The 10,926-nt window shown below is 47.4% G+C and overlaps 2 protein-coding genes across 6 annotated transcripts in view; one reads left to right on the top strand and one right to left on the bottom strand.

Annotated features, from left to right (window-relative positions):
* Positions 1 to 698: 698 nt before the first annotated feature.
* Positions 699 to 8,857, bottom strand: TOR1B (torsin family 1 member B). 3 transcript variants are annotated; one of them, XM_069031746.1, is made up of 6 exons: positions 8,437 to 8,857; positions 6,779 to 8,326; positions 5,172 to 5,437; positions 4,043 to 4,218; positions 2,934 to 3,061; positions 699 to 2,775 (listed from the first exon to the last, which is right to left on the bottom strand). In XM_069031746.1, exons 2-6 carry the CDS (start codon positions 6,963 to 6,965, stop codon positions 2,498 to 2,500), a joined length of 1,035 nt encoding a protein of 344 aa, XP_068887847.1. In that variant the 5' UTR covers positions 6,966 to 8,326; positions 8,437 to 8,857; the 3' UTR covers positions 699 to 2,497. The 3 variants fall into 3 exon arrangements, with proteins under 3 accessions (XP_068887847.1, XP_068887846.1, XP_068887848.1); XM_069031745.1 differs by having other exon boundaries at positions 6,779 to 8,857; XM_069031747.1 differs by lacking the exons at positions 6,779 to 8,326; positions 8,437 to 8,857 and adding an exon at positions 5,552 to 5,753.
* A 208-nt stretch (positions 8,858 to 9,065) lies between these two features.
* The window catches only part of PTGES (prostaglandin E synthase), a 112,137-nt gene continuing 110,276 nt past the window's right edge, over positions 9,066 to 10,926 (top strand). For all 3 annotated transcript variants that reach the window (XR_011155565.1, XR_011155564.1, XM_069031750.1), the window contains exon 1: positions 9,066 to 9,899. Coding sequence is in view for 1 of the 3 variants with exons in the window: in XM_069031750.1 (XP_068887851.1) it covers positions 9,748 to 9,899 (152 nt within the window). In the remaining 2 variants the exon portion in view is untranslated. The remainder of the gene's footprint in view (positions 9,900 to 10,926) is intronic.

Here is a 10,926-nt window from a genome sequence, read left to right as displayed (position 1 = left end):
CCTGGGCCTGAAATGACTCCCAGATCTGATCGTTCTGATCCTGTTGTTATTCCTCCCCCTGTATGGTTTCAGAGCTAAGGTCCTGCTCTTTCTTGCTGTGACTGGGTAACTTTGGCCATTATTCTGTTTAATAGGCCATTTAAGACTGGATCAGACAACTTAAAGGAAAATGTCATGGGGGAAAGGTCTTCTGCCCAGAGAAACAGTCCATTGGCCAGGTGAGAAGATCTGAGCAGTCCCAGGAATGAATTCTGTTCTTACCAGAGTCCAGTACAAGCAGCAGCTGCTTTAGTTCAGCTTTCTGCAGGGAGTGTTCTGAGACCTCACACTGTGCTCATAAAACCAGAGGCCATGGTTTAAATACACTGAAATAGGAAGTGCTGCTGCCCTGCCAGCCAGAGGCAGCCTGGCCCCAGAGCCCCGTGTGCCCAGGGAATAAGAAGCAGCTCAGCTGTCCCAGGAGTGGTGAAATCCAAGTGAACAGCAGAGCCTGTGCTTCCCAGGCAGCTCCCTGACAATTCCGGGTGCATCCTTAGAGGACAACACGTGGTTCACAACTGACCCTTCAGTGAGGTGTGAGCTGCTGCCAACAGCTGCCCCCCACTTTAAAAGGAAGTGTAACAGAAATGTGCAATGCAGCTGGTTGCAAACTGCATAAACTAGTACTTTGCTATAGCTGAAAATGATTAACCAAGAGAGAAGTAGTAACTTAGGATTTATTCCAACTGCAGTACAGTAGTATTTAATGTTTTAAAATAGCACAAATATTTTCTTTTTGGAGTAAGTGAAACTGGATGCAACATATACAACTATGAATAAATCAGTTAGTAGGCAAAACATCACACTGAAAAGTGACAGTCCAATGTCCCAAGGTTAATGGCTTGCTAGTGTTTGGCTCTGGAGATTGCATCAGTGTGAACAGTTGGCCAACGTTTTACAAACTCCAGTGGGGCTGTAAAAGGCAATCAACACTTTTAATTTAGAGCTTAACATGAGTACTAAACTCGCTGTTTTAATTTGAATTAACATAATTGTAATGAGACCTGTAATTCAGCATCACCTCTTAAAGGAAGTTTAAGAACAATTGAGGGACTAGATGATGCAGCACAAAACCAGCTTCATCCCTTGTACCAATTTAAAATCATAGTACAATCAACAAAGTGAAAGGCACTTCTGTCTTGCATTACAACATTCAATACACAAATAATGGGAGACTAAGAGTTAAAGCTTGCAACAGTGGTTAAACCCCAGCCACCCCACTGGCTGAAGGTTAAATCGATCTTTCCCAGCTTCTTAACTCATCACTCACCCTTTCACACAGGCATTCTTTAATGTTAAAAGCTATTATAAAATATCCTTAACTAATGAGGTATAGCATTGTTTATTTATGCTTACACTTCAGCATAAAAATACACTATTAAAAATAATCTCTTCCATCCACGTGTCTTCCAAGAAAGGTGAGAGTAGCATTATCCACACCCTGACCATTAGGAGCAGCAAGGAGGTACTAAAGACCTTACAGACGTCAGGTCCAGGGGCCCACACACAGATTAACCTGACAAACTGCAAGTCAAAACCTCCTGAGAGATTTTTCTGGTTAAGTACAGAAGACTGGCCTAGTATGTTGTAACAAATCCCTCAGATGTATCCCTCAGTTTAGGAAGACCTGGAGTCACAAATTTACTTAGCCCCTTTAAAGAATATAAAATTTCTTTTAACAATTTCTTTTTCCCCAAAGAAACATGGGGCAAGCTCTTACTTCCTCTTCCCCTGCCCTCTCTTTATTATTTAGTAACAGATTTCTAGAAGCTTGTAGTGACTTTCCATATTGCTGTACCAGAAGATGTAGGATGATGCCCAGCTGAAGCACAGGAAGATTTCTACCATATCATCTTCTTACTGCAATGCACCAAGGAGTTCATCCCTGCAGACATGATCATAGTTCAGAACACAGCACACATCCCTCCATTTCACTATGAATGTGAACAGGACTCTGTACATGGAAGGAAATATGACTACCTGGAAAAACTCCTGTTTTCCTTTGCTCCAGTCTAGTTTATGTGGAAAGAGGAATTAAATACTTAATAATCCCAGCACTTGGAAGAATAAAGCAAGAGAGGCTGTATGCAGTGCTATGTGTCACACTAGAAATTCTCTGTAGATTAAAAGAAAACTAAAGGAGGCAACATTTGGATACCAGCCAGTTCAGAGACGAACAGTGCTTCAAAGCCAGGCTGGATGGGACTATGAGTGACCTGATTCAGTGGAAAGTGTCCCTGCCCAGGGTAGAGGGTGGCACTAGATGATCTCTAAGTTCCCAATTCTATGTTAAGTTAAAAAAAAAAAAAAACAGCAAAACCAAACACACAAAAAAGCTACCAAGCCCATACAGCTCACTGGTATTTTCACCATAATCCCTGCAACAGTAAAAAAGTGTAAGTGCAAATACACAGATTTCCAAAAGCTCTGAAAGTGCTTTGGAGACTCAAAAGGGAAATCAACCCCTGGCTTTAGTATCTCCCATCACAAGGTCTTCATGAATATCCAACTTGGCCTGTACAGTCTTGCAGCCTTTATCAGAGTAGATCTTCTGTTCCTTGGGGAAGTAGGTCATCTCTTCAACCACTGCCTGAACAATGTTCTCATCCACAACATAGCCACGGGCTGTCATTTCGGCCCTGACACACATCTTCACATGCTTTTGCTCCAGGGGCAGGAAAGGGACAAAGTAGTCAATAAGGTACTTGTCAATGATGCTGGTGTGCCACAGCCCACCTGGATAAGTTGGGGGTGAAAAAAAAAGATCATAAGAAGAAGTTTCTCTAAACTTGATCCTGCATATGACAGGATCCACAGGCCAGGCTGAATTCACAAAGCAGTTTGTTTCAGCCACTGAGGAATTAATTTCCCATTTTTGAGGCAAAGTGACTTACTATTCTTGTTGTTGAAGACTCCTACAGAGAGCGAGTGCTCCAGATCTTTCAGCTGAATATCTTCCCTGCGCTTTCCACTTGTCCAGAAGTCAAGAGCTGCTTTGTTAATTAAATCACCACCTGCATTGCTGATCATAAAAGAAAAATGTACAGTGGTGAAATACAGACAGAACTGAACCGGAATTTCTTTTGCAGCCACTTACACATACTGCTAATCTCCTTGATATCAAACAAATCAGCAAAAAGAATCCTGTAAGCCAAAATTTAGGGGAAGTCTCCAATTGTTTAAGTAGCCATCAGTGTGTGGTGGGTTGCCCCCAGCCAGCAGCCAAGCATCTACACAGCCACTTGCTTATTCCCTTCTGCCTCAGTGGAATGGAAGGAGAAAATAGGAAGAGCAAAAGTCTGAAAACTTGTGGGTCAAGATAACGATAGTTCAATAGGAGAAAAAAGAGGGGGGGGGGGGGAGAACAAGGAGGACTAAGGAAATCACTCCCCACCCCCACAGTCAGACCAATGCCCAGGAGAATGCTGAAGAACCATCACCTTAAAGCTGCAACCCCACTTTTTTCTCCACCCCTGTTTTTATTGCTGAACATGACATGCCACAGCATTAAATATCCTGCTGGGCAGTTCAGGTCAGCTGTCCCAGCTGTGTCCCCTCCCATCCTCCTGCCCACCCCAGCCTACTGTGGGAAAAAGCCTTGAGGCTTTGCAAGCATCATCCAGAAATGGGCAAAACATTGGCGTGTTATCAACACTCCCATGGCCACAAATCCAAAACAGCACCAAACCAGCTGCTCTGAAGATAGTTAACTTCATGCCAGCAAGGTCCAGTACTTAGTGCACCCATCCCAAAATGTGAACTCTCTTATGTCCTGTGCTCTGGGCCAGATTCATGAGCTCAGCAGGCTGCAGTGGCCATACACAGCATCAGACCTGTTTCACTACAGGCACAAGCTCAGAGTGCTCTGCACTATCTTTGCACAGAGAATCTCCCCTCCAGAGCATTTTTTTTCCTGTTCTTTGAATGAGGTCCCCAAGAAAAATCATTATCATAATAAATAAGTATTCAGTATCTCAAAATGACAGAAATTGGTGGCACAGACCTGAGGAAGATGAAGATGGCTTTTCTGTAGGACACCCCATCAACCTCCTCGTAATAGTCTAAGAAGGGCTTGATGGCATCAATGATACCTGGATGCATTTTGTCCATCTCATCAAAAATGAAGACAGAGGAGGGACAGGCACTGACATTGCCTCGAATCCAGTTCTGCAGCTGTTCCTGGAACAAGAGGTTGAAAGCCACTGAAAAACAAGGTCTTTACCAAATGTACTGCAAGGTTCTTGTATGTGACAGATTCCGGGACACACTGTCAAATCTCAGTATTCCACACTCACTGGCTGGTGAATGAAAGAGGAAAAAAACAAGCAAAGGGAATCACCCAACCCATGCAGACCAATGTCCAGCCAGAGCTAGAGCAACAACCACCTTGCAAATCAATGCCCCCCCAATTTTTTCTTCTTCAACCCCCGTTTCTATGGCTTAGCATGACAGCATGTGGTATGGAATATCCTTTTGGCCAATGGGAGTCAGCTGTCCAGGCTGTGTTCCTCCCCATCTCCTGTCCACCCCAGCCTGCTCGATATGAGTGGGAAAAACCAGCAAGCTTTGAAGCTGTGCAAGCGCTGTTGTGCTACAGCCAAAACACCACTGTGTTCTCAACATTATCAACACTGTTTCAATCATAAATGCAAAACACGGCCCCGCGGGGGCTATGGAGAAGGTTCCTTCCATCCCGGACCGCCAGGATAATGCAGCCGGAACGACAAACTCTCCTTGCAAACGAGCACGGGAATCAGCAGATGGCATCAGTGAGAGGACAGCGCTAGGAAATGGAAACTATCTCAGGTTTGATTTCTCGGCTTTTTGGTGCCTTCTACTTTATGCACGAACTTCCCCTTCCGTCTCTCCTAAGCATCAACTTTGGAAAACCCAGCTGCACACCCCCAGCTGTCAGCAATATTAATCAGAATATTCTGATTTGGAAGGGACCTACAAGGATCATCGAGTCCAACTTTGAAGTGAATGGCCCATACAGGGATCGAACTCACAACCTTGGGCATCATCAGCATCATGTTCTGATCAACTGAGCTCATCCCAGTGGGAACCTGGGGGAGATGTGCAGGACAACCCCCCTGCTGGGGGTACCCGGGTCACCTCGCGTCCCTCCTCACCTTGTAGAGCTTGACCTGGTCCTGGTGGGGGAAGTGCAGGGTGGCCAGGAAGAGATGGACGAACTTGCTGCGCAGGCCAGCGGGGTGAACCTGCTCCGCCAGGATCTGGCTGAGGAAGTTCTTGCCAGTACCGGACCAGCCGTGCATCGACAGGATCAGCGGCTTCTTGGGGCTGGGGTTGTTGCTGAAGCCCAGCACCGCCTTCAGCACCACGTCCTTGGCCAGGTGCTGCCCGAAGAGCCTGTTGTCCAGCTGCGCCTTCAGCGCTGCGGGGAGAGGGACAGCTCAGCACCGCCGGTCACCGCGCACGCCCCGGGCCGCGCTGCCCAGTGACCGGTCGAGCTCGGGGGCAGCCCGGCCGCCCCCCGCCCCCGCCGTACCGGTGGCGTTGAGGCGCTGCCCGGCGCGGGGGCAGCACTCCACGTAGCTGCAGTAGAACCTGGGGTGGGACAAGTAGCCAGTGAGCGCCGAGGCCACGCCGATGGCCAGGCCCACGCTGAGCGGCTCCAGCGCCGCCAGCCCCGGCAGCAGCACCCACAGCAGCGGCACCGAGCGCGCCATGGCGGCCCCGCGCTCCCGCCCCGCGCCCACCGCGCCTGCGCGGCCGCGCCACCCCCGCCCCGTGAGGGGCCGCCGCCGCCGCCATCTTTGTGCCGGGCAAAGGGACGGGCAGGGCGGAGATCCCGAATCCCGGGATGGGCAGGATGGAAGGGACCGACCGCAGCGCGTCATCTGGTTACCAATCCGCCGGGTGAATTAAACCCTCCAATACCGGCTTTTTAGTGTCAGCGAGGAAGGCGTTACTTTATTCTGGCCAGGCCGACCAAACTGCAGCCTCCGCACAGACACAAGTTTTTTTCAGTTATTTATACCTTTTTAACAAGCAAAGAAATTATTGCTCATCGGTTCTAAACTACATAATTTTCTTTCATTAATTACTATTCTACCCTCTGCTGGTTATTGATTTCTATCTTCTCATGCTAATTAGTCCATAATTTTAGTCTTTTTAGTATCTTTTTCCTCTGGTAGGGATTTTACAATGCAGAAACTGAGTCTTTGCCAGTGTCTGACGAAATGGTTTCTACAAAATTTCCTTGCGGTCCATAATTTCTATATTCCAGGTGTTCAACCAAACAATACATATTTCTCTCTCAGGCTTTGTTCATTGAGGCACATCAGAGTTAGTTTATCAAAACGTAAAGTTTCAGTAATTTTCCCAAGCTGTGTTCCCAGCCTGTTGACTCGTGTCGTTGGCACCACCGAGAAGAGCCTGATCCACCTTCTTGGCACCCCTGCTTTAGATATTTATACACATTGATGTGGCCTATCAATAGCATTTGCTGCCCCGATGGTGCCATAAACCAGTACAGCCGCCCATTTCTGCCCATATAAACCAAGAAACCAGCAAGGAAAATTCTCCAGTACTGCTCGGAGAAACAGAATACACAACTTTTTGTGGGATAAGGAATATTAGGTTAGTGCAGCCTCTGCCTTGTAGAGGCAGCGTAGGTGGTAACCCTTATTTTCCACAATCCCACCAAAGGATGCTCTCACCACTCCGGGAAGGAACACCAGCTTGTCCCCCTGTGCCCTTGCCACTGCCTTACCTCTGAAGTTCAGAGTGTTATTCTTTTTGCAGCACTCCTGGAAGCGGCACTTGAACCAGGAGCCGGACGAGAAAAGACGCCAAGCTATGGCAGCACTTCCCACAGCGACTGAAACTGTGAGAGGGTCAAAAGCCGGCGTCGGAGTGGGCACAAGAACAAAGATTACAGCTGCCTTTAGGAGCTTCATGGTGGCAGCTGAGCGCCAGCCTGGCTCAGCAGGAAAAGAAACCAAAACAGAAACTGCAGAAAAACTTCCTGGAGTGTGGAGCCTGGGGCTGCTGAAGAGGCTGGAAGCCAAGTCTCCCGTAAGCTGGAGGTGTTAATGAGTTAACAGACTTAGCACACTGCTCCAGGAGAACTGAAAGCGTTGTGAACAGAGCATTGCATAGGCAGAGTGAGAGTTTCACTACAACAATCCCCTCTCTGATGGGAGGAGGACTGGAACCTCTCTGCATCTTAACCAAGGTGCTAATTGGGCTGGTGATTAACGGAGAACACAGAGATGCTTGTTTTAGGCTTAATTGCGAGTGCTTGTGCACACAACATCACACAGCCCGAGGATTTCCGTAGCAGTGCCTGGGGCTCTGCAATTCGCAGCACTGAACGTGTCAGAAAGCTGCTGTATTAAAACCAAGTTCATTTTTTTGTCCTGACAACTTCACTGTCTCCCTACCACCCAGAAAGTGTGTTTGCAAAGCAGGAGAGACACCGAAAAAAGGTTTATTTTCTCCGCGCTTTTTTTTTTTTAATGAAAAAACTGTGAAACGCACTTTTCAGTAATTCCCATTATGTTTTTAAAATCTCATTAGAAAAACACGGAGCAGCGTTATTTAGTATTCAAAATACCTGCTCAAGGTCTGATGACTGTCTTGACAAGAGCACCCAGTGCTGCCGACTGCCGAGCAGCCAGGAAGTGCCGTTGTTCCCTGTTCTGAGAGAATCCAGGCTGCCAGCTGCCATCGAGCCTTGAGGTGAGCACAGCTTAGACTCTTGGCTCCTCATTCCAAGGCTGGAATGGATTTCATTCCTGGGTTTGCCCAGGTGTCCTCCAAGGGTGGGCTGCCAATCACCGAAGGAGCTGCGTTTCCAGGGCTTTCCAGCTGCCATCTCCACTTGGACGCCCAGAGGCTGCAGAGAGTCTACAGGAGGGAACTGGTAGTGGGATATGCAAGATTCCACGTCGCCTGGGCTCTCTCCAAGCTCTCTTGGAGACAAATAAGTTTTATAAAGGTGGTTTAATGCCGCCGAAAATGCTGGGAATTCTTCAGTCGCCTCCTTCCTCTGCACCGACTGCTTCTGCATCTGTCCGTGGTGAACACTAGATGGGGCGTCAGACACAGGGTTTGGTCCAGAATTTACGTGGGAGAACAGTTTTTGCAGAACTGAGTCATGATTGAGAAAAACAGAGGAATGTGGACTCCCATCTGCAGAGCTGACAACTTGCGTTGTGAAATGTGATTTCTTGGGATACACAACAACCCGGCCCGCGGCTGCTGAGGGATCACAGAGAGCCAGAGCCATGAGGGTCATTTCAGCAAAACAGCTGTCCTACAAAGGAAGGTGAAGAGTTTGGATAAAGAAATGAGGCTGTTTAGCTGGGATCTGCAGATTCTCGTTTGTCCACCTGAATTAAAGTGTGAGCAGGTTGCCTTGTTCACCTCTCAGGCTTCAGCAGGTATTTCACCATTCCCCTGTAGAATCAGTGTGGTCCAATAAATACAGACATGAACTGTCACCCCCGAATCTCTCTGGGATAAAGGGTAGTGCCACGCTGTCTTGCAAAGGGTGAATCAGTTTAATGGTAGAGTCTTTTCTGACTGATGTGTGAAGGGGGTGAGATGTCCTGAGCAAACTTTTCGTTGTGCTCTTTTGCGTTTTCACAAGGCCTCACCACCCTGGAAGGGACTGCATCTCCCAAAACACAGATGGGAAATGCAAAGCGATATGCTAGAAACAGCACAGAGAAGGAGAATTAGCTCAGCTCTGCAAAAAGAAGGGGTAGCATGAGACACATCTATAGATCTCCTTTCCATGTGGGAGGGAGGTGGCATATATTTCCTATACAACAATAGGACGTATGCTGCATAACAGGTACCAGATGGGTGTTTAAATAATCTTCAGCTGCTGCATGTCATGCTGTTATCTCATTATCCATTACAAGTTAAATGGGTTCAAGCTGGGCCTGGACATGGATGAGATGTCTAATAGTGGTGGTGAGGCTGACATTGATGGCAATTTCCTTGAACAGCAGTCTGGAAGCTCCAAGTGGAGCACAGACCCTGCAACACACAGTCCACAGTGCAGTGTTTTGTGCCTGTTGTGTTGAACATGTTGTTCTTTCACCTCAACAGCCTCCAGTGCCCTAGGCACAGGACTGGCATCCTGTCATGCATTGACACTGCCCTCCTGACCAGTTCGGGGAGGGTGGGGTGGTTGGCCAGCAGTGGGTCATCTTGAACCAGCTGCCACAAGCCCAAAGTACTGAAAATCTGTGGCAGAGAAGAACTTTGGAAAGGCATTCAGTGTGCAGCAGGCTTGGGGTGTCTGATTTGGGGTGTTGATCAGCAGCGGAAGTGGTGTGAGAAGCAGAGGGTGTGGAAAAGGAAAGGACATGGCAGAGAGTACAGGAAGAAGAGCAGTAGGAATCTGGGGATCAGTGGTATGAGCTGGAGGATATAGGGTGTTTGCAGTGGGTAATTTGGGGTGCTAAAGCTGTTGCGGTAGAGGAGGCAATGGAGATGGGGTATCTGTGTTGCAAAGTGAGAGATAAGGGATGCAGAGATGCAGTACTCAAGGCCATGGGTGAGGAGAGGGAAAAGTCTCAGATGAGATTTTTGCCTGGCCTGACCCTGCTTCTGGTGTGTTGGAATTTCCTGCCACCTGCAGTTTGACTGGTTTAAAGTCAGCATTTTCAGGACTTTGGGCTGGCTTTCTTTGAGCTCTGTGGCAGAGAGCTCAGAGAATCTGGGATGTGGCTGGTTAGCAGGGCTCTCTCATCACAAGGCAGCAGACCTCCCAGATGGCTGGTGAACCAAGGAAAATGTCTCCAGCCCAGGGACAGGGTGCTGGGAATCAGGGCTGCAACCCCATCTTCAGTTCATGGAGTGCAAGAGTTTTCCAGGTAAGAATTGCAGGATCTATGAATCAATGCTTTTCCCAGAAAAAGTCTGTATTTTTGTTGGAGGAGGTATAAGGTCCTCAATATTTCCGAGTGCTTTGTGAAAGAGGTTTGGAAATGCGCTGTTTTACATGAGGTGCTAGGCTGGCAAGAGGTTCTTGCTGAAGGTTTCTAACTGGAGAAGAAAAGCTGGGAGACTCATTTTTCCCTACATTCATTTCTACATAATCTCTCCCTGCCTTCTGACTCTGGCTAGTCTGAGTTTTTCTGAGAGGATTTTGCTTTATTTTTACCCTTTTTGTACCCCCCCCCCCCCCCCCATATGTGTGGTTTTGCTTTGGTTTTTTTTCCATGCTTTAATTTCAGCATCATCTTCCAAGTGCTGGTTATCCTAAACATCGAGATGAGGCAGTGACAGGAAAGGGCTGCCACTCTGACGTACATTGGGATCTTTAAAGAGTGGGATAGTGGTGGGCTTTATCCAAATACAGAGCCTGGCTAAGCTCTGAGGACTACACTAATGCTGTGGAAAGGCTCTGACTCATGGAATGTGTTCCTTGACCTTTCTGTAATGTGACAGGAGCAATAACACAAAACACCAAAATCTACATTAATGTTGAGCAGACCTTGTCTATCCTAGAAACACCCAGGGAGTCAAGAGCCTGTCATCCTTCTCTTGCAGGTAGGAAAACTGAGGTTTGCAGATGATGAAAGTTTTGGTTTTTTTAACACGGTAGTTCATAGCAAAGGGTTTAACAATTCTGTTTTGTCACTGAAATATTTACTCAAGAGCTTGAGTCGTGATTAAATTTGGACAGCCTTCAAAATCCTTGTCTGGGGTACAAAATCACAGAGTCCCTTGGGTCAGTGTGTGGTGCTGTGCTGTGTGAAGAGGGACAGTCCAAGAGGGAAAGATATGGATGAGCTTGGGATCTGAGTGAAATAGAACATTATATACTTGTGCAATAAATCTCCCCTTGGGAAAGAATTCCTTTGATCATGTCTGAACCCTTATGAAATTCTGAGGTTA

This window comes from Aphelocoma coerulescens, chromosome 17 (genome assembly GCF_041296385.1).
Source record: "Aphelocoma coerulescens isolate FSJ_1873_10779 chromosome 17, UR_Acoe_1.0, whole genome shotgun sequence".
NCBI lineage: Eukaryota > Metazoa > Chordata > Aves > Passeriformes > Corvidae > Aphelocoma > Aphelocoma coerulescens.
This window is presented reverse-complemented; position numbering and strand designations above follow the sequence as displayed.

Bases quoted from the DNA above. Each gene is read 5' to 3' on its own strand.
- TOR1B (XM_069031745.1), bottom strand. From the start codon at position 6,965: ATGAAGCTCCTAAAGGCAGCTGTAATCTTTGTTCTTGTGCCCACTCCG. The intron at 4,219-5,171 runs GTGAGGAGGGAC...CTCTTGTTCCAG, and splicing joins ACCAGGTCAAGCTCTACAAG to GAACAGCTGCAGAACTGGAT. The intron at 3,062-4,042 runs GTCTGTGCCACC...TTTTATGATCAG, and splicing joins GCCATCTTCATCTTCCTCAG to CAATGCAGGTGGTGATTTAA.